Here is a 17,989-nt window from a genome sequence, read left to right as displayed (position 1 = left end):
TACCGCAGAATCAGAGCATCAGGCCCTTCTGGGCTGGGGCGCGGTTTATTCAGCTCTATCCCCAAGTGGTGTCTCAGGTGTAGTTTTGGGTCTCACCTTGAAGTAGGATCACAGGTGGCTTACAAATCCACTGAGCCCAAGCTCAAATGCATGCACTATGTTGCTATTCCCTCAAGAAAACCTTACACTGAAAACACTATTAAAGAGTAGTAATTTGGGTAATTCAAATTGAACAGACAAAATGGGGGCGGGGGGGCAGGGATAATCACAGCTTTAAATACATTTATTAGTCAGGCCTCAGCAGCACAAGGACCAGTTCGTGCAGCACTGCTGTAGCAAACTCCACTGCAGGCTTCCCCATTAGAGTGTTGCTCTGTAACGAACTGTGACCTGCACGCTCAGCCTCGTCATGTTCATTTCTCACAAATAGGGCTGGTCTTTTGAAATTTCCCACTTCTTAAGTGCTGGTCCTGGTGTCACCGGCTTTTTCTCAGCTGTTGTCACTGCAGAGCCTGAACTGGGGTATAGGAAGGAAGAGAGAGAAAGAGGCTTTAATAACACGATGAAAACAAGACACTGATTTAATCAGGAACACAGGTTTTACCACAGAATCACAGAATCGTTTTGGTTGGAAAGGACCTTTCAGATCATCGAGTCCAACCGTTAACCCAGCACTGCCAAGGCCACCACTAACTCATGTCCCTCAGCACCACATCTACACGGCTTTTAAATCCCTCCAGGGATGGTGACTCCACCACTGCCCTGGGCAGCCTGTGCCAGTGCTTGACAACCCTTTTGGGGATGAAATTGTTCCTGATCTCCAATCTAAACCTCCCCTGGGGCAACTTGAGGCCGATTCCTCTCGTCCTATCACTTGTTACATGGGAGAAGAGACCAACCCCCACCTTGCTACACCCTCCTTTCAGGCAGCTGTAGAAAGCGAGAAGGTCTCCCCTCAGCCTCCTTTTCTCCAGACTAAACACCCCCAGGTCCCTCAGCCGCTCCTCATCACACTTGTGCTCCAGACCCTTCACCACCTTTGCTGCCCTTCTTTGGACTCACTCCAGCTAGAGGGGTTTGTTAAGCCAACTTCCAGCCATCCCATTTATCCAAGAAGAGACGCAGACACAAAGAATAGTTCAGCATTCTTCTCCCAAGCTGTGAAATCCAGCACTGCTTATCAGAAGAGTTCTGTATTTGCAGTGTAAGTCAAACAAGGCTTAAACCCGATCAGCTCAGAGAGCGGCAGCACTGCAGGACCCACCAGGTCAGACCCACCTGCCCGCTTGAGCCCCCGCAGCGAGGGTTTTCTGCGCTGTCGCGACCACGACAGGCGGCAAAGCCTCTCGCCGTCCATCCCGGCCGCAGTAATAATTATTGGCAAACTTGTGACTGGGACCCACGGGGAGCCGAGGCGGCGACTGGCTTCTAAACAAAGAGACAAAACGGTTCCAAGAACGTGAGTTTTTTCACCTCACGCCGAAACCCCACAGCCCAGGCCCGCCTCGACGGTACCTCTTGGAGATCTCCGTGTAGCGGAGAGACAGCTTGGCCTGGAGGTCCCGCTGCAAGACAAGGTGACAGCGTCTCATACGATGCCGGCAGCCGCCGGTGCAGGGCAGCGTCCCAGGAAGGTGCGCGGCCCCCGGCATCGTATGAAACGCTGGGGACCGCGTCCACCCTTACCCCCGCCAAGAAGTTGCGGAGCCGCTGTATGAGGCGAGTGGCCGTCGCCATCTTGGCCGCTGTGAAGGGCAGGGAGGAGCGGGGCGGGCGGGGGAAGCGCGTTGCATGCTGGGTCTCGCGAGATTGGGCATTATATAAAGCTGCGCAGGGGGGATGGGGACCTTTTTCGCGCTGTGGAGCCGCCATGGACACGAGTCGCGTGCAGCCCATCAAGCTGGCCAGGGTGAGGTGGGGGGATACCGGGGAGGCGGGGAACCGGGGCCGGGGCTGTGTGCTGAACCCCTGCTCTGTTCCCGCAGGTGACCAAGGTGCTGGGCCGGACCGGGTCTCAGGGGCAGTGCACGCAGGTGAGCGGGGCCTGGTTGGGCCTAGTCGAGGCCTAGTCGGGCCTGGTTGGGGAGAGGTGCCGCGGGGCCGGGCCTAGGCTGACGCCGTCTATTTGCCCCGCAGGTGCGTGTGGAGTTTATGGACGATACAAGCCGCTCCATCATCCGCAACGTGAAAGGACCGGTGCGGGAGGGCGATGTGCTGACACTGCTGGAGTCAGAGCGTGAGGCCCGGCGGCTGCGGTGAGTCCGGGGCTGCCAGCGGTGGGAGCGAGAGGCCTGGGCATCCCCCAGGGGCTCGCTGCTCTGAACTTCTGTGGCCTCCGTGTTGTGTTACAGGTGATGCAGCCTTACGGCGGTTGCTCGGAGCAGCCCGTTGGCATCTGCTCAGCCAGAGATGGGTCGCGAGTGGAGAGGAGAAGGGAGAGGAGTGTGGCCGTTGCCTGACTGTAATAAAGGGTTTTTCCAGTAGTCCCTTGCCTGGGTCTCACTTACTGAATGCCTCTGTGCTCTGGTTTGTGTCAGTCCTTATGCACCTGCCTTCTGTTGTTGGGTTCAGCAGAGGGACAGAAGCACACCCTGCTTATTACTGGGGCTACATGTAATACCTTCATTGTAATATTACCTTGTTCTTGCATTTTTATTAACCTGTCACAACAAAACTAACTCTCTGTTTTGATTACAGCAACCTTAACCCTGACCTCTCTGGTGAGTGTTTTTCTGTATGTAAGTGGTAAAGTGGCACTGCTAAACTTACTGGACTTGTGTGGAATTTAATTACAAGTTGAAAGTCGAGCTTTGTACCAGCTTGCAAAGTAACAGTCTGCTGCTTCTGTCTTTCTGTCCTCAGAAAGCTATTCTATGAATGCTGCTATAAATACACTTGCTTGCTGTCTTTCCTGGCAGTCACTCACAGAGAGTAAGTACTTGTCTCTCTCCCCTTAGAAGAGTTAGTAAGATCTTGCTTATTTTCTTCCTCAGCTTTCCCTTCCAGCACACAATCAGCTAGAAGGGTTTATTATTTTAGGATATTATATAAAGTAAAAGTAAGGCTGAAAGGATCAGGAATGAGCCTGAAAACTGTCACGGTTCAAGGGTTGGTTTTTAAGTACTGGTATTTTCCATCTGGTGATAGAGTGATACTGGTTTGTGGTGTGTTTGAACCGAGTCGGGTCTGTGGCTCCTGATCCTGTGGCCTCTGATGGGAGTGTTCTTCATCCTTCAATGTCCCAAATTAATTAAGGCATTTTAGTGGCAGGTGGGATTGAGGGTTTGAGTATCCTAAAGCTGAGGAGAGCACTTCTGGAATAGGTGTTCAAATAACTCAACTTAGGCAGACAGTGAGGATTGCTGTTAGGGCTGGTGATGAAAGAGTGCTTGTAGTTTTTTTCTCTCCTGCAAGTGCTAGTTGTGCCCTGGCAGCTCATGGGTGGCCTGAGGTGGATTTTGTGCTCTGGAGACAGCCCTTGTCAATATGTGCTCGTGCTGTTGCTTGATGTGGTGGTGTTTTAGAGAGCATCGAGTGAGTCCATGCTCCACTGATTCGTGTGACGCAGTAGAGCTCTCAGGAGCTAGTTGTGAGTGCAAGAAGTCCGCCTTGGAGTTTACTTCTCTGGCTACTGTTTGTTCCTGGCACAGCTTTAGCAGTGACTAAAGAGCGTTTGCTCTGGCAGCTGCCAGCCCTGACTCTGCTGAGTGACTGAGACAGGAGGCATCAGCTGTGAGCTGGTGGCCAGACAGAGGTAAATGTGTAGTGGGGGTGGCTCAGAGCAGCTGTAGCTCTTTACAGATATCCCAGTGGGTTCAATGTGGCCCTTGGCTGTGTGAGGCGGGAGGAGACTGCATCCACACTCCCAATTTGATGACTGCCCTTCAATAATGCAGTGTAATATCAGAGCTGCTTATCTGGGTGCTTAATATCAGGGTGAACCAAGGGTAGCGAAGGGCTACACCTGGTCCCAGCATCCTGCTTGGTTCTGTGAAGTGAAACAGGCCAGAAGACACCATGGTTCCTGACTTGGACAGTTCAGCTGGAAGAAAACCAGGCTGATGGATGTAGCCAGTTCACAAACTTTCAGGGAGTGAACTGAAATGTGCGGGCACCCGCTGAGGGCAAGGGCTGTGCCAGGCTGTCCTTCTGCTGAAGCTGTTCTGGGGGTTTTATCTTGAGCCAGACAAGGAGGCAGGAGACTGCTGATGGTCACTGTAATATTTCAAAATAATTTTACTTTAAATTTTATTTATATCTTAAAAATAAACATCAGTATTAAAATAGCAGTAAACAAACCTGTGAGATGAAAGCGGTGAGTACAGAATACATACAGAGCAGCGTACTAGGGAGTGGCTGTGAGCATTGTGTATTAACTTCAGAGCAAAGCTGAAACGGGCCCACTGCGAGGAGAGCAGCACGTTGCCCAGAACAAGTTTCTTGGGGAGCATTTCCCAGCTCACAGTATGGCTCAGACCAGGCCTGCGTGGGGCAAGAGTGATGGTGGGGGGGCTGGGCCAAGGAGCAGAAATGGGGGCTGTGACAGGCGTTGCTGTTGTGAAGGATTTGGAGAGCGGAGCCGGCTTCACATGCAAAAGCCTTTTTCTTTTTCCTCCTGGTCCTCAGTCCTTACCTTGTCTGTTCCCACCCCGCCTGGTGCACACACACTCGCACAGACGCACACACCTCCTCCGACATACGTGTCCATCTCCGTGGGCCCTAGGCTCTCTCTGAGTTCTTGCTCATCTTTTTTTCCCGGAGCCATCCTCAGCTGCTCTCCTCTCCTTTGGGAAGGAGTGAGCAGAGAGGGACTTGGCTGTGGGCTCTGTTTGCCTTCACACTCAGCGGCTATGAGACTGTTTAAAATGGGAGATGTTTAGGAGGTAATTGCTCTCTTTCCCTTGGGAGAAGGCCCCCGCTCCCTCTGTGGGGTATTGGCTGGGCAGACTCAGTCCCTAAATGTGTTCGTGGCCCTCAGCCCCCTTCTGTCAGCTTGGCTGCAGCCCCGAGTGCCCACAAGTTTTGCTCCAATTGAGCAAATCAAATCACCAAGTGATTTCATGTTGAACTCCATCCTTTGACTAAGCAATGCAATTTTTTTGCTTTGTGTGCGTGTGCTAGAAAAAAAATTCAGATTTCAGCCAGGAAAGGAAATGCCAGAAAAGAAGGGCAAGTATTTCAGTCTGGAAGTGCTCCCAGCCCTCGTCCGAGGCAGCGTTAACCAGCTGGTTTGTGTCCCCTCTCCCCTCGCTGCGCAGGACTTGCCTGCTGAGCACTGCTTCCCCCCGGCAGCACCGCAGGGTCTGGGAGCCAGCGCTCACCCTCCCGCAGCCCTGCTCGCCATCACCAGCTCTGCTGCCTTCCCGGAGCTGCTGGGAGCTGGCCGAGAGAGTAGAAACCAGGTGCTGTTTCCACTGGATTTGTTTTCTGCTGTTCCAGTGATGAGCGACTCGCAGAGGGCTCGGGGGAGGCGCAGCTCCAGCGGTCGTGCTGGGGAGCAGGGCTGATGGGGAGCAGGGCAATGCTGCGTTTCCCACCCCGACATCACTTGGTGCTTGGCTCCTCTGTCACTCGGTGGAGCGAGGTGGCTGTGCATGTGCTGCTTCCAGCAGCAGAGACAGGCGAGCGAGGCCCAGGGAAGGCGCCTGCTCTATTGACGGGAGGATTAAAGCAGCTGCAGCTGCAGAGGGCGATTCAGCACACAAAGGAGTGGCAGGAGAGGGGACATGAATCACAGCCCAGTGCTGATGGTGGCTGGCTGGCACACGGCTGGCCCCTGGCTGGATCCCAAGGTCACTCTAATTTGGTTTCTTTGGGCTCCCAGGGCTCTTTGTGGCTGTCGGTGATGTCCCCTGCTGCAGAGAGAGCAGAGTCACGATATGTCACCAGAGACCCCTCTAGTGACTCCTGGTCAGCTACTGAGGATGTGCTGAGCACGTGACACGCAGCTCTCACCCCTTCCTGGGGAGCATCATCGGTGTCACAGCCCCGTCCCCTCCCACGGGGCCACCTGCCCACTGTGCAGCTGAGCTGGTGGCACGGTGCCACCTCTGTGGCCCTGGTGTGGGACAGGGCAGGTGCCGGGGCGGGGGGCTGTGGTACTCACGGGCAGCTGCGCCTTCGTGCCGTTGAGGTGGGCGTAGAGGAGCACGGCGATGTTGCTGTGGCCAGCCTCCAGCGCGATGGCCACGGCGTTGTTACCATCCTAAAAAGGAAGGGAGAGCACTTGGGAAGAGGTTTGGGGGACAGGACGTGGGGTGGGCAAGCATGCCTGGGCACCAGCGGCAAAGGCTTACGCTGTCCACGATGGAGATGTTGCAGGTGGGCTGAGCCAGCAGCAGCTTCACCGTCTCCACGCGGCCGTGCTCGCAGGCGCACATCAGCGCGGTCGAGCCCTCCTCGTCCTGCAGGTTGACGTCGGCTCCGCAGGCGAGCAGGGCTTCCACCATCTCCTGCCGGCCGTGGCTGACGGCCAGCATCAGCGCCGTCTGGCCAGCCTGTGAGGCAAGGGATGCTGCCAGGCTGCTCCTGCCCCGGCTGTGCCACCTGCTCTTCCCCCCATCCCCGGGAGCCACCACTGCCATCCCCAGTGCCCACACGGTCTCTGAGCACCTCCCTGCCTGGAGGTGAGGTGTGAGTGAGACCTGAGAGCCCTGATGCCAGGCAGAAGGAGCTCCCTAATGTGCTGCTCTCCCCATGTACTGGCCCCTCTGGGTTTTGGAGCCACAGTCCTGCCCTTGGAGGAGCTGAGTGTGGCCCTGGCAGGTGCTTGGGGGTGGGGGGAGAGGGTCAGGATGTGGTGGCCCCCAGCCCACATCAACCTGGCTGGCTTTGGCGTTGACATTGCCCATGCTGAAGAGCCTCCTGACCACGTTCATGTCGTCTTCCTGCTCCACGGCCGCCAGCGCTGCCAGCATGAGAGCTGTGTAGCCAGCTTTGTTCTGGTGGTCCACGTTACAGACCCCTGTGGGGATGGGCAGAGGTGAGAGGGCTCAGGGTGCTGGGGGGAGGCATGGACGGAGCCACGTGCCTGGCTCCCGCCCTACCCAGGATGCTGTGAGCTGTCCCACAGCCCCACGGGCACAGACCCGCTGACGGCACCCCCCCATCATATCTGGGCTCCCAAAGGGCTGGGGTGGTCCCCAAACCCCCCCACCTGTGCACGGACACAGCCCAGGGCAGCTCTCCCTGCCCCTCCGCTGCCAGTGCCTTCCCCCCATACCTGGCGTGGCCAGGATGTGACCCAGGGTACAGAGCAGGACGGTGGCAGGGGGACGTTTCTGGGGGTGGGGGGCACCGACCTGTGTCCAGCAGCAGCTGCACAATGTGGAAGTTGGAGTGCGAGACACTGTAGTGCAAGGCCGTGTTGCCGTTCCCGTCTGCCAGGTTCACCACGTGGGCCAGGAGAGCCGGTGAGACCTCGGCAAAGGCCAGGAGGTGGTTGGCGACTGTGTCGGGGACGGATGACTTCTGGCTGGACAGACGGAACCACTCCTGCAGGACCAGGCTGCTGCTGGTGAACTGTGGGCGGCGAGCGGCGCTGAGCTGGGGCCACGGCTCCCCCCGAGGCCCTGCCTGGCCCCACGCCCACCCCCCGCTGCTGACCCCGGCGGGGAGCAGAAATTCTGCTCCAGGGGGGACTGGGTGAGGGCAGGACCCTGAAACCCCAAAACCACGCTGGGATGGCCCGAGCTGAGTCTATGTGAGTTTTGGGGTATCTGGGCCAAAGCCTGGAGCCAAGGGCTGTGTTTTGGGGGAAGGTGCTGAGCCAGGCTTTGCTGGCCGACCCTTGGGTGACCCTGCAGGGGCCAGGCAAGCCGTCCCACCAGCAGCACCCCACTCACCACCTCTTTGCTTTTGGTGGCACCGGGGTGGCCCAGGTGGGTCTTGACGATGAGGCAGGCCTCCCGCATCCTGGGGCTCAGCTCGAACCTGGGGAGAGCACGAGTGTGTCTGTGGTGCAGGGCTGCGCCGCCCCACTAGAGCCGCGTGGGTGAGGGGCACCCCGAGCCCCCCCCGCGGAGGCTTCGCTCCTCTCCCCGATGCCTGCGACCCTCCACAACCTCCCCACGGTGCAATAACCAGCCCGGTGCCTCCACCCTGGCAGCTCCAGCCGCTGCAAACCCCCACTGAACCAAGCCTTATACGGACGTGCTCAGGCACGATTTACACATTTTTAGGCCAAATTGTTTCCTTTTGTTGAAAAATGCCATTAAGGGCTGTTGATTTTTGCCCCCGCCCTCCACACTATCTTCTCCAGCAAAGAGGCATCTGGGGCCTCGGTCTCACCCTTTCCTCAGCAGACCCAAGAAGCTGGAAGGATTTTTTCCTGCCAAATGGTTTCTGCAGGAGCCGAATGTGTTTTTCCCATCGGCTGCACCGAAACCAGGGCAGACGCCCCGAGCTGGCAGGGCCGGGGCCAGCCCACGGCTCCTGGCTGCGCGGAGCCAGGGAGCCTTCCCCATCGGCACTCACTTCTCCTTCACCTCGGGGGGCTCTGGCAGGGTCACGCCGGCCCCCTCGCCCTCCTGGCCTGGCTCTTGCTCGCCTTCCCCGGCCTCCTCGTCCGAGGTTTCGGTGTCCCCCTGCTCCTCGCTGTCAGAGCTGTCAGCTGAAGCCTTCTCAGAGGAGCTGTCTCCTTCCTCCTCCTCCTCCTCCTCACTGGATGTGCTCTCATACCTGCACAGAGGGAGGATGCTCAGTGGCAACACAGCACCCAGCTGGTCCCCTCCAGGCCCCACACTGTCGCTGGATGGGGATGCTGGGGGCTGGGGCAGGCCCAGGGAGGTGGCAGGAGCCCCTCGGCACGTACTCCCCGTTCAGCACGCCCACAAACTGCAGGCTCTTCTTGCTGCCCTCGGCCTCGCTCCGGGCAGGACCGTCCCGCTTCTTCATGATGGATTTCAGGGCTCCTGGGGGCAGAGAGAAGGGCATCAGAGGCCAGCTAGCAGGAACCTCCCTGCGGGGCTGCCTGGGCACCCCAAACCCGCCAGGCCCCAGGGTGGGCGTGGGAGGGACATGGGCAGAGTGCAGGCAGCCCCTGTGACACAGGTAGCGTTGGCCCTGCAGGCACTGTCCCCAACAGGGCCACCCTCTCCCTTCCCACAGGGACATCCCAACCCAGACCCTGGTGTCATCCCTGGCACCAACTCACCAGCTGCAGCGCTCGGGGCAGCTCCGCCATCCTGCGCCGGGGATGGGTCCTGGCTGCTGCACATCATCTCTGGCACGGCCCCGGGGGCTGGGCTGCCCTGGCACATCCCCTCCATTGCTCCCGTGCCCTGTGCCGATGGGCTGCCTGGAGTGTCGCCCATGCCAGGCTCCATCTCCTCGTCCGCCGGGCCAGCGTGGCCTGCATCAGTCTGGCTGCCCTTGTCTTCACAGCTGGTGGCCAAATCAGGGCCAACCGCCACATCGCGCCCGTCGGGGCGGCAGCCCACCCCGACGCAGGCGGTGGGCGGGCAGCACTCCACGCCTGCCTCTGCCGTCTCCCGGGAGTCTCCGGCTGCCCGGCTCTGTGTCACCACTGCCGCCTCCACCAGCGCCTCGGCCACCTCCGGTGCAGCCGTCACCCCCTTGTCCGCCCGTCCGTGGGGCCGGCGGGCGCACACCTCCAGCCGCAGCTCCTCCAGCTCCCGCGTGGCCTCCTGCAGGTGCCCCTCCATCAGGGCGATCACCTCCTTCTGGTGCCCCACCGTCTGCTGCAGCAGCTCCAGCTCCCGCTCCGCCTCACCAGCCAGCCCCAGCGAGGACTCCAGCACCCACACGGCCGCGTCCCTGCGCTCCCTCACCCTGCTGTCTGCCACGTCGCTGCCCTCCTGCTGCGACCGGTAGTAGAAGACGGCATCGGTCATGGCCCGGTCCTCGCCCACCGCCACGGAGCGGCACGGCCTCTCAGCTGCCCTGGAGCTCCTGCCCAGCCCAGCCCTGCTGCCCCGCTCCGGCACGGCCAGCTTCTCCGTCAGCTTCCTCAGCTCCGCCACCTTGCTCGCTCGCCCCTTCGCTGGCTCTGCTTCGCCCTCCAGCCCCGCTCGGGGCGGCTCCTCGCTCCCTGCCACCGCCTCGGAGACAGGGGGGTGGCCAGAAGCCTCACCGGGCTCCAACGACAGCTTCTCCATCAGCTTCGCCTTCTCACTCTTCAGCTCGCAAATCTGCCTCTCCAGCCGGGGGATGGTTTTCACCTGCTCCTCCAGGTCCCGGAGCTGCCGCAGAGCCGCGGCCATCTGCTCCCGCACGTGCTGCAGCGGGGCCGCGCTGAGCCCTGCTGCCGGCGTGCTGCGCCCTGAGCTGCCGGGGCTCGCCCGTCCCCAGCCTGCCTGGCCCTCGGCGCCCGCCGGCACCCAGGGGGGCGGCTGACCCGGGGCACCTGGCAGGCCACTGTGGGACGGGCCGCTGATCTCCTGCAAATGGCCCTGCTCCTGCTCCAGCCTCCTGCTTGTCTCCAGCAAGGTCTTCTCCACCCGCTGGTTTCGCACGAGGCACTTGCGGGTGGGAGGTGGGAGCAGCCGCACCGGCGGCGGTGGCGAGATGGGGTGGGAGCTCAGCTTGCTCGGGGGCTCTGGGGGTGCCCGACCACGTGGGGACAGCAGCAGCATGGTCCTGCCCTCCTCGCTGGCCGTGGAGGCGAGGGACTCGGTGGAGGTCCAGGCGCTGGTGTGGCTGCTGGGGCTGCGCAGGGTGCTGGGCGGCTGCCGGGCCCCTTTTGCCCTGCGAGGCAGAGGCACTTTCTTGAGCGTTTGGCCGCTTTCGATGTCATCGACGTATTTCAGGAAATCCAGGTCCAGGAGGAAGCCGTAAGGGGTTTCCACTGAATACGAGCTCTTCTCCCCATCGTCCTGGTCCCGGTACAAGAATGGGCCCCCGAGATCTGCAAGGGGAGCAGGGACGGTTAGGCAGGGACCTGCTGGAGACAGGAAGGCTTTTCCAGCGGGGTCATACTGGGATTTGCAGCCTGCAGCCTCCTCCCTGCCATGATGCTGCTGGCAGTGGTCCTGGTGGGTGGCCTGTCCCCGGCACCCTCCATGCCATCTGGTGTCACAGGGCACCCGCTCTGTGCCAGGGTCAGTACTGGGGTAAGGGAACCCACGAGGACAGGACAGGACAGTTCAGCCCTGCCACTCCTCTCACACTCCTGCTGTCCCTGCCCGATGACGACCCCAGCCCCTTTACCTGGGAGGTTTTGGTTCAGGGGCACAGGCTGAGCCATCTTCTCCCTGGGATGCTGCTGACCAGGGGACCATCAACCTGCAACAACAACGGGGTCACGTCTGGTGAAACCCTGCAAATCAGGGGCTGGTGAGCCCCATGCAGCCGCAAACCACTGCCCCCCGCCCGGGAAGCACCCCGCAGCCCACCCCCCCGCACCATCCACCGGGCTCCCCTTGCCCCCCTCCAGCCCCAGTGCCATGGGGCGAAGCTCGAGCCAGCTGCCAGGCGCTGCCTGCGGGGCCAGGGATTGTTTGTACATTTAAGGAATGCTCTGCAGCCCGGGCTGGGACGGCCACGGCAGCCGTGCTGCCAGCTCCGAGGGTGCAGAGCCATGAGTCAGAGCTCGGCCACGCTGTGGGAGCAGGCTGGAAAGAAAAAAAAAAAAGAGGCTGTAGCCTTTAGGGGTGCGATTCACAGGGGAGACGTTTGCTTTGGATAAAGGGAATCGACGCTTTGGCAAAACCACGTGACCGCAGGCAGCTGCCAGCACCCACCGGTCACTGGGTGTGATGCCCGTCCTCACCACCCAGGCTGAGCAGGACCAGGGTGCCCCACGCTGCCGACCCCCGCCCCAGGGGTGCCCCAGGATGGACCCGGCTGCTTTTCCCTGTCCATAACGCAGGATGAGGCATGGCAGGAGGCGGGGAGATGAAGCGGGAGCCTGTTTTCCCCAGGAGCCAGGCATGGGCGCACTGGAGGAGAGCCAGCGGGACGCGGCTGTGGCCCACAGGTGAGCTGGGGGGGCCGCCAGCTGTGAGCATCAGCTGGGATCTGCCGCAACATCTGGCAGCATCTGGGTGCTGGGCCCAGGTGGGAAGCAGGATGGGGGCAGACAGCACCCCAGGAGCACCAGCTGCACACGGCGTCACCCTCCATGGACCCGTGGAGTCCCTGAGCGGTGGGGACGCGGTGGCCCTGCCCGCAGGGCGCAGGTGGCTGTGGGGCTGCGCAGCTGTCTGTGGGCAAAGCATTTGGCACTGGGCTATTTTGGGCAGAAAGCGGAGGAGGAGGCATGCCGCAGGGGAAAGGCAGCTCAGACACAGTCCTGGGGGAAGCCTGTGCTCAGCACTGCCCAGAGCAGGGCGCAGGGTCTGGCCTTGGCTGTGGAGAAGCAGGCGCATCCACCCCCAAACCCCCTGCCCGTGACCACCGGAGGATGCAGACGTTTGAGCAGAGATGCTGTGGCCGCCGCCATCACACAGCCCAGCCTGGGGACGATGCACAGGCCCCTGGCTCGCACCCGCTGCCCACAACAATCCCCAGCCCCAGCCATGCCACTACAGTTGCCAGCCCGTGGCTCACCCTGGTCACACAAGTGCCAGAAGCCGGAGGAGCAGCCATGGCGCAGGTAGCGCCGGGCCAGGCTCAGGCTGGGCACCTTGGCGACGAGGTGGCCTCCCACCGCCAGCCCCAGCACGTGGGGCCGAGGGGTTGAGCCCAACAGGGCAGGGATGAGACACTTCCCACCAGTCACCGGGCCGGATCCTGGAGCTCTCCCACTCCTCTAATGACCCATCTGCAGCCAACGCACATCCCAGCTTCCACCTCCCCTGGAACATCCCGGCTCTGTGCTGGCACCTCACTGTCCCCGTGCCACCAGCTTCGTGCCTACAAGGGTCCACACATCCCCCCCCTCGTCTCATTCCTCCCGCCCTGGGAAGCGGCCGGCTTCCTCCTCCGCACGGCCCTTGCTGCAGGTCATTAAGCAGCACCGGGGCCAGGACAAACTTCCCGCCGGGCTCTGCGCACGCTGCAAATCACACGGGAGGAAGAGGGAGAGCAACAGGAGCCAGAGCCAGCGGGTGCGTTTCCTCGGGGGAAGTGGCCGGCAGCTCCCTTCCGCCGCCCGGCCGGGAATTGTCCTGCCTGGGGCCACGCCAGGAAAAGCTGCCTCCGCCGGGACCCTCGCCGGGCCGCCTCCTCCCGCCTGCGCAAAGGTGCCCCTTCCATCAGCACTGCCCCACTGTCCCCTCCGCTGACCCACGGACACACTGCTCGTCCCCCCAAACACCTTGTCCTGCCCCCTCAGCCGACGCCAGCAGCTGCTGTCAGCTGTGTGGCTGCACTGCTCGTCCCCAAAGCTGGGGGAGATCTTCCCGCAGCTCCCCCACAGCTCTCGGCCCCCATTTTGTTTGGTTCAACGGGATCAGCTGGACCCAGGGCAGCAGCTTCTGCCTTTACCCATCTCTGAAGCAAAGGGCCGGGCCAGGCGATGGGACCTGCAGAGTCCCAACCACGTGCAATTGCCCTGGGGACCCCATGATGTGCAAACTCGGGTGGACTCCCCATGATGTGCAACCCCCCCTGGGGACCCCACGATATACAAACTCCTCCCCGGGCTCCCTGTGATGTGCAAACTGCCCCTGGGCTGCTGGTGGGCTGGGGAGCGAGGAGAGTGGCAGGCTGGGCTTGAGCTGGCGAGGACGAGCGATGGGTGCAGACAGCCCTGGTGCGCAGCAGCGGCGAGGGGGTTAAGTGCCCACACCCGTGGCCCAGTCACTGCCGGCACCTGCTGGGGCGGCCGAACAAAGCCAGCCTTGTCCCCGCCAGCTGCCATCACCGTGGCACCAGTTCAAAGAGAAGCCGCTCTTCACCTGGGCTGAAGTCCCGACCGGGAAGACCGTGCCGGCCACTTTGGTGCCAAAGGGTGATTTTTCGGCAGCTTCGGCAGCTCCCGTGGGCACTGGGGCTTGGTGCTGCCGGGGCTGGGCACAGGGACCCCCGGGTGCCGGAGGCAGGGGACCCTGCACGGTCTCACCTTCCTTCGGAAAAAGGAAAGCTTTGTGTCCAGCCCCAGTGCTCCTGCAGAACAGTGGGATGGTACAAAGCGAGGTGCCGCTGGGGAGGCTCAGCAGCGAGAGGAGGAGGAGGATGCGCAGGGATGCAGTCGTCCCCACAGAGGCAGGGCTACGCTTCGCCCTGGGCTTGTGCCTCTGTTTCCCCCTCTTGCTGTCGTACCGACGCCAACAAAGGAAACTTGGGGCCAAAACTAGAACCACTGCCCTCAATTACAGTACAAAGCCCTGTCAGGGACGGGGCAGCCTGGGCACCCTGGCACAGCTCAGGCACCATCCAGTACCCACGCCCCACCTCCAGTCAGCCCCGGAGACCCCCGGCCTCATGGTCCATGGGTCGATCCCCCCTCTGGGTCCCCAAGCCTCCGGGCTGGCAGGGGACAGGCCTGCAGGAGCTATTGTAAAGCTTCGGGCTCCTTTGGGCAAGTGGGGCAGCCCCTGCCCTGGCTCAGCCACGTGCGGCCAGAGCCACTGCACTGGCGTGGCCAGGGCCGGACACAGGGAGGGCTCTCCCTGGCTCTCCTCCTGAGCCAAAACACTGAGGTCATGAGGAATGTGAGAAGAACAGAGTCCAGAGCATCCCTGGCCAGCGCGACTTGATTTATCTCGGCCAGGCACGCTTCCCTCAGAGCTGCGCACAGGCGATAAGACCCGAAGCTCGGGGCTGAGGCTGTTCCAAAGTTAAAGGGAAACCACTGAGCAAGCACACGGCTTCCTCCGCTGCCAGCGACCTGCTGGGATTCAGGCTCCTCACACGGAGCCAGCCCTCATGCGTGTCCGTCACCCGCAGACAGGAGGTACCCGGGGCTCATTGCACCTTCCTGGCCACCCATCCTGTCCCCGTCCCCTGCCCTGGCCCATGCTCTGTGCCACTCGCTGTCCCTGCGCCCGCTTGTCCAAGCCACCGTAGCCATGCTGTCCAGGCTGAGGCTGCTCCCGGAGCAGCCGGATCCTGCGCGGGTGGGTGCGCCGGCACTGACACAGGGAGGGAAAGGGAAACGCTTCGATCTTCTCAACAGCCTAATTTCAGGGTTGGGCTGTTATTTCTGGAGTTGTCGTCATTGTTGGCCTGGTTGCTCAGAAGGCCACGGGGGCTGCTCGGGCTCTGCACCCACTCCAGCACCTCGGGGACCTCCCTGAGCTCACACAACAACTGTGCATGGTCCACATGCAGACATACTCACATGGGTATCAGCTCTACGTGCCTGGCCACACCTATAGCTCTGTAGGGCTCCTACACCTCCACTAGAAAACATCTACCACTTGTCCTGCACCCTTACTGCAGCTTCCCACCAGCACTTCCCACCAACACCTTCCCGATTCCCTCGGGGCTGGTGACAACACACTGGATCGGCAACAACCCCCAACAGCCTGGGATCGCCCTGCTCAGGGATGAAATGGTTACATTTACACCCAGGGTGCACAGGCACAGTCGGGGTACGCACACAGCCCCACGGCGGGTTCCCTGTGTGCACACAGGGAGCACCCCAAACCCCCACAGCACCCCATGTGCCCTCCAGCATCCCGGCAGGGCCTGCAGCAGCCAAGGGTGCCCTGCCACACCCCCAGCCCCACGGGGCCCCAGCAGCCTGGGGTGCCCCACAGCACCCCCAGTCGTGCAGGTCCCCAGTGCCCTGGGATGCCCTCAGGCAACACCCAGCCCTTTGGGCCCCCTGTACCCTTGGGTGTCCCACAGCACCCCCAGCCCTAACGTGTCCCCAACACCCCGGGGAGCCTGCCAGCACCCCCGGCTCTGCGGGCCCGCAGTGCCCACGGCAGCCCCACGGCACCCCCGGGTGCCCGCAGCGCCCCGCACGCCCCTGCACGTCGGGGCGCCCGCCCCCAGCCCGGGAGACCCCCCGGGGACTCCCCGGCCCCGCCAGCCGCGGTGGGCGGCCCAGCCCGGCCCCGAGACGCGGTCCCGGCACCGGCACCCCCCGGCGCGGGCAGAGCCCCGCTCGCGGTGCCAGAGCCCCCGGGGTGGGGGATGCCGGGGCCGATCCCACCCCGCCGCGGTCCCGCAGCGGCCCCTCGGCGGCCCGGGGCGGCGGCGACGGCTCCGGGGGCCCTGCGGGGCGTCCCCACCGGGGCGAGCCTCGGCCCCGCCGCCGCCGCCGCAGGAGCCTCTCCCGGAGCCGCCGCTGCCGCCCGTCCCCCGCCGCCCCGGCCCGGCCCGGCCCCGCCGCCCCTCACCTCGTCGGCCGGGCGTCTGGGCGGCAGCCGGGCCCCGCGCGGGGCCGCCGTCCCGGGCCCGGCGGCTCTGGGCTGCGCCGAGGGCGGGCGGCGCGGCCGGGCGGGAGCGGAGCGGGCCGGGGCGGGGCGGGCGGGCGGGGATCGCCCCCGGGCCCCCCCCGGGACGGGCACCGCCCCCGGGCCGTAACCCCTGGCGAGATCCCCTCACACCCCGGGCTCGGGCGTCCCACTGCCCCCCTCTCCTCGGGGGAGGGGGAGTCCTGTCCCCTTCCCCGTGGGGGTTATCTCCTGTCCCGGTCACCTGCGGGGAAGGGGTGTCCCGGTGAGCCCAAGACTGAGGTGTCCCCTGCCCTGGTCACCCCGAGGCTCTCCTGTCCTGGTTACCCTGGCAAAGGAGTGTCCCTGGTCCCAGTGTGACCAGGCAGGGAGGTGTCCCCTGCCCCAATCACCCCAGGGATGGGGGACCCCCTGCCCTGGTTACCCCTGGGGATCTGGTGCCCCTACGCCAGTCACCCCAGGGATGGGGACGTCCCTACCCTGCTCGCCTCGGGGATGGTCACCCTGCAGAAAGGAGGATCCCTTGCCCATGTCACCCTGGTGCTGGCGTATCCCCTGCCCTGAGCTCCACACCGCTGCTGGCCAGGGCCCTGCGGGTGGCTGGGGTCCAGCTCGCTGTCCCACCACCCTCCCCCCAGCACAGCTGCCCCTGCTGGTCCCTGTGGCCTTTCGCGCCACCTGCCCTCTCCCACCGTGGCCAGGAGCCCTGTGCCACTCGCCCTGGCTGGGCTCCCCGGGCCTGGCCCCGCTGGGTTCTTGGCAGCCCTCCCTTGGCCCAGCAGCAGGCTGTTTGTCTCCTTTTCTTGCCAGATTTCTTCCCCGCCTGCTTCAGCGCTGGTTTCTCTGCTGCCGAGGTCTAGGCCTCCCTCCATCCCGCAGGGACTCCCGGCAGTTTCAATCCTTTAAAGTTCGCCCTCGCTAACTGCTCCAACCCCTTTCAACACTGAAACCCTCAGCAAGGATTTTTGCTTCTTTTTCTTTCCTTTTCAGCTGCTGAACCCCCCAGGTGTTTTTCCACGGCCGGCTCTTCTGTAACACTACTCACGGGAAGAGCAGGAGAAACAAGATGTGCTCCCCGGCGTCCCTCCTAGCTGCTGGCTGGCAGCTTGGGGACTTCCTGAGAAAGGGTTTGCGTCCGGACGGAAGTACCTTAATAGCCCTAATGGATCTACCTCCACCGACAGACCTCATCCTTCTCCAACCTATTTACATACTTGGCCTCTCCAGCATCCTGTGGTAATGAACTTGGTGATTTCATGCCCTCGTTCTGTCGCCAAAGCAGGTCTAGAATACCTCCGCTCTTGTTGATTCACTGACTGCTTGGCAAAGAAATCGCTTGGGTCCTCCGTAGCCATGCGGCTTGCCTTCTCCATCCAGATCCGTACAGGTAAAGTCTGGTGCGATGAGTGAAGTCCCACTGGTGTCCGCTTGCTGGCTTGTGCCCTGCGCCCTGGCTCAGAGCTCCATGAAGGGCCCATGTCCAGGTCCCTTGCTCCTGCTCGTGGACATCTGACAAAACGTCAGCCATCGCCAAACAGCACTTCTTGTTTCCTCCTTGCGAAGGGAGGGAAAAAAATCCTGTAAAGGAGGAGCTGCGGAAAGTGATCTCACCCCAGCTCTGGAGGTGCCAGACCTTTTCCCCGTGACTGCTGCCACCCCAGCACCGGGGCAGAGCCGTGAAACAGTGGGGGGGGCTGCGAACCACCCAGCACCCCCAGGGACGTACAGACTGCAGG

General features: G+C 62.3%; 3 protein-coding genes across 5 annotated transcripts; 1 reads left to right on the top strand and 2 right to left on the bottom strand.

Annotated features, from left to right (window-relative positions):
• Positions 1 to 262: 262 nt before the first annotated feature.
• Positions 263 to 1,765, bottom strand: NDUFA7 (NADH:ubiquinone oxidoreductase subunit A7). Its single transcript, XM_068420708.1, has 4 exons — positions 1,687 to 1,765; positions 1,516 to 1,565; positions 1,279 to 1,428; positions 263 to 517 (listed from the first exon to the last, which is right to left on the bottom strand). The coding sequence occupies exons 1-4, from the start codon at positions 1,735 to 1,737 to the stop codon at positions 421 to 423; spliced, it is 348 nt and encodes a 115-aa protein (XP_068276809.1). The 5' UTR covers positions 1,738 to 1,765; the 3' UTR covers positions 263 to 420.
• A 59-nt stretch (positions 1,766 to 1,824) lies between these two features.
• RPS28 (ribosomal protein S28) lies at positions 1,825 to 2,259 on the top strand. The gene is made up of 3 exons (XM_068420782.1): positions 1,825 to 1,909; positions 1,986 to 2,033; positions 2,137 to 2,259. Exons 1-3 carry the CDS (start codon positions 1,871 to 1,873, stop codon positions 2,257 to 2,259), a joined length of 210 nt encoding a protein of 69 aa, XP_068276883.1. The 5' UTR covers positions 1,825 to 1,870.
• Positions 2,260 to 4,212: 1,953 nt separating this feature from the next.
• On the bottom strand, positions 4,213 to 16,282 carry KANK3 (KN motif and ankyrin repeat domains 3). 3 transcript variants are annotated; one of them, XM_068420607.1, is made up of 11 exons: positions 16,197 to 16,282; positions 11,170 to 11,244; positions 9,155 to 10,867; positions 8,813 to 8,912; positions 8,476 to 8,679; positions 7,845 to 7,932; positions 7,302 to 7,521; positions 6,822 to 6,964; positions 6,297 to 6,497; positions 6,107 to 6,205; positions 4,213 to 5,855 (listed from the first exon to the last, which is right to left on the bottom strand). In XM_068420607.1, the coding sequence occupies exons 2-11, from the start codon at positions 11,204 to 11,206 to the stop codon at positions 5,799 to 5,801; spliced, it is 2,862 nt and encodes a 953-aa protein (XP_068276708.1). In that variant the 5' UTR covers positions 11,207 to 11,244; positions 16,197 to 16,282; the 3' UTR covers positions 4,213 to 5,798. The 3 variants fall into 3 exon arrangements, with proteins under 3 accessions (XP_068276708.1, XP_068276709.1, XP_068276710.1); XM_068420608.1 differs by having other exon boundaries at positions 4,213 to 5,852; XM_068420609.1 differs by having other exon boundaries at positions 7,848 to 7,932.
• Between the last annotated feature and the right edge of the window lie 1,707 nt (positions 16,283 to 17,989).

This window comes from Nyctibius grandis, chromosome 31, assembly GCF_013368605.1.
Source record: "Nyctibius grandis isolate bNycGra1 chromosome 31, bNycGra1.pri, whole genome shotgun sequence".
Taxonomy (NCBI): domain Eukaryota; kingdom Metazoa; phylum Chordata; class Aves; order Nyctibiiformes; family Nyctibiidae; genus Nyctibius; species Nyctibius grandis.
This window is presented reverse-complemented; position numbering and strand designations above follow the sequence as displayed.

What these genes read in the sequence shown, in the direction of transcription:
- NDUFA7 (XM_068420708.1), bottom strand. Translation starts at nt 1,737, where the DNA reads ATGGCGACGGCCACTCGCCTCATACAGCGGCTCCGCAACTTCTTGGCG. An exon ending in TCCGCAACTTCTTGGCGGGG is followed by an intron (nt 1,566 to 1,686) that starts GTAAGGGTGGAC and finishes CTTGTCTTGCAG; the next exon opens with CGGGACCTCCAGGCCAAGCT. An exon ending in TACACGGAGATCTCCAAGAG is followed by an intron (nt 1,429 to 1,515) that starts GTACCGTCGAGG and finishes CTCTTTGTTTAG; the next exon opens with AAGCCAGTCGCCGCCTCGGC.
- RPS28 (XM_068420782.1), top strand. Translation starts at nt 1,871, where the DNA reads ATGGACACGAGTCGCGTGCAGCCCATCAAGCTGGCCAGG. An exon ending in AGCCCATCAAGCTGGCCAGG is followed by an intron (nt 1,910 to 1,985) that starts GTGAGGTGGGGG and finishes CTGTTCCCGCAG; the next exon opens with GTGACCAAGGTGCTGGGCCG. An exon ending in CTCAGGGGCAGTGCACGCAG is followed by an intron (nt 2,034 to 2,136) that starts GTGAGCGGGGCC and finishes TTTGCCCCGCAG; the next exon opens with GTGCGTGTGGAGTTTATGGA.
- KANK3 (XM_068420607.1), bottom strand. Translation starts at nt 11,206, where the DNA reads ATGGCTCAGCCTGTGCCCCTGAACCAAAACCTCCCAG. An exon ending in TGCCCCGAGCGCTGCAGCTG is followed by an intron (nt 8,913 to 9,154) that starts GTGAGTTGGTGC and finishes CTCTGCCCCCAG; the next exon opens with GAGCCCTGAAATCCATCATG. An exon ending in ACATCTCCATCGTGGACAGC is followed by an intron (nt 6,206 to 6,296) that starts GTAAGCCTTTGC and finishes CTTCCTTTTTAG; the next exon opens with GATGGTAACAACGCCGTGGC.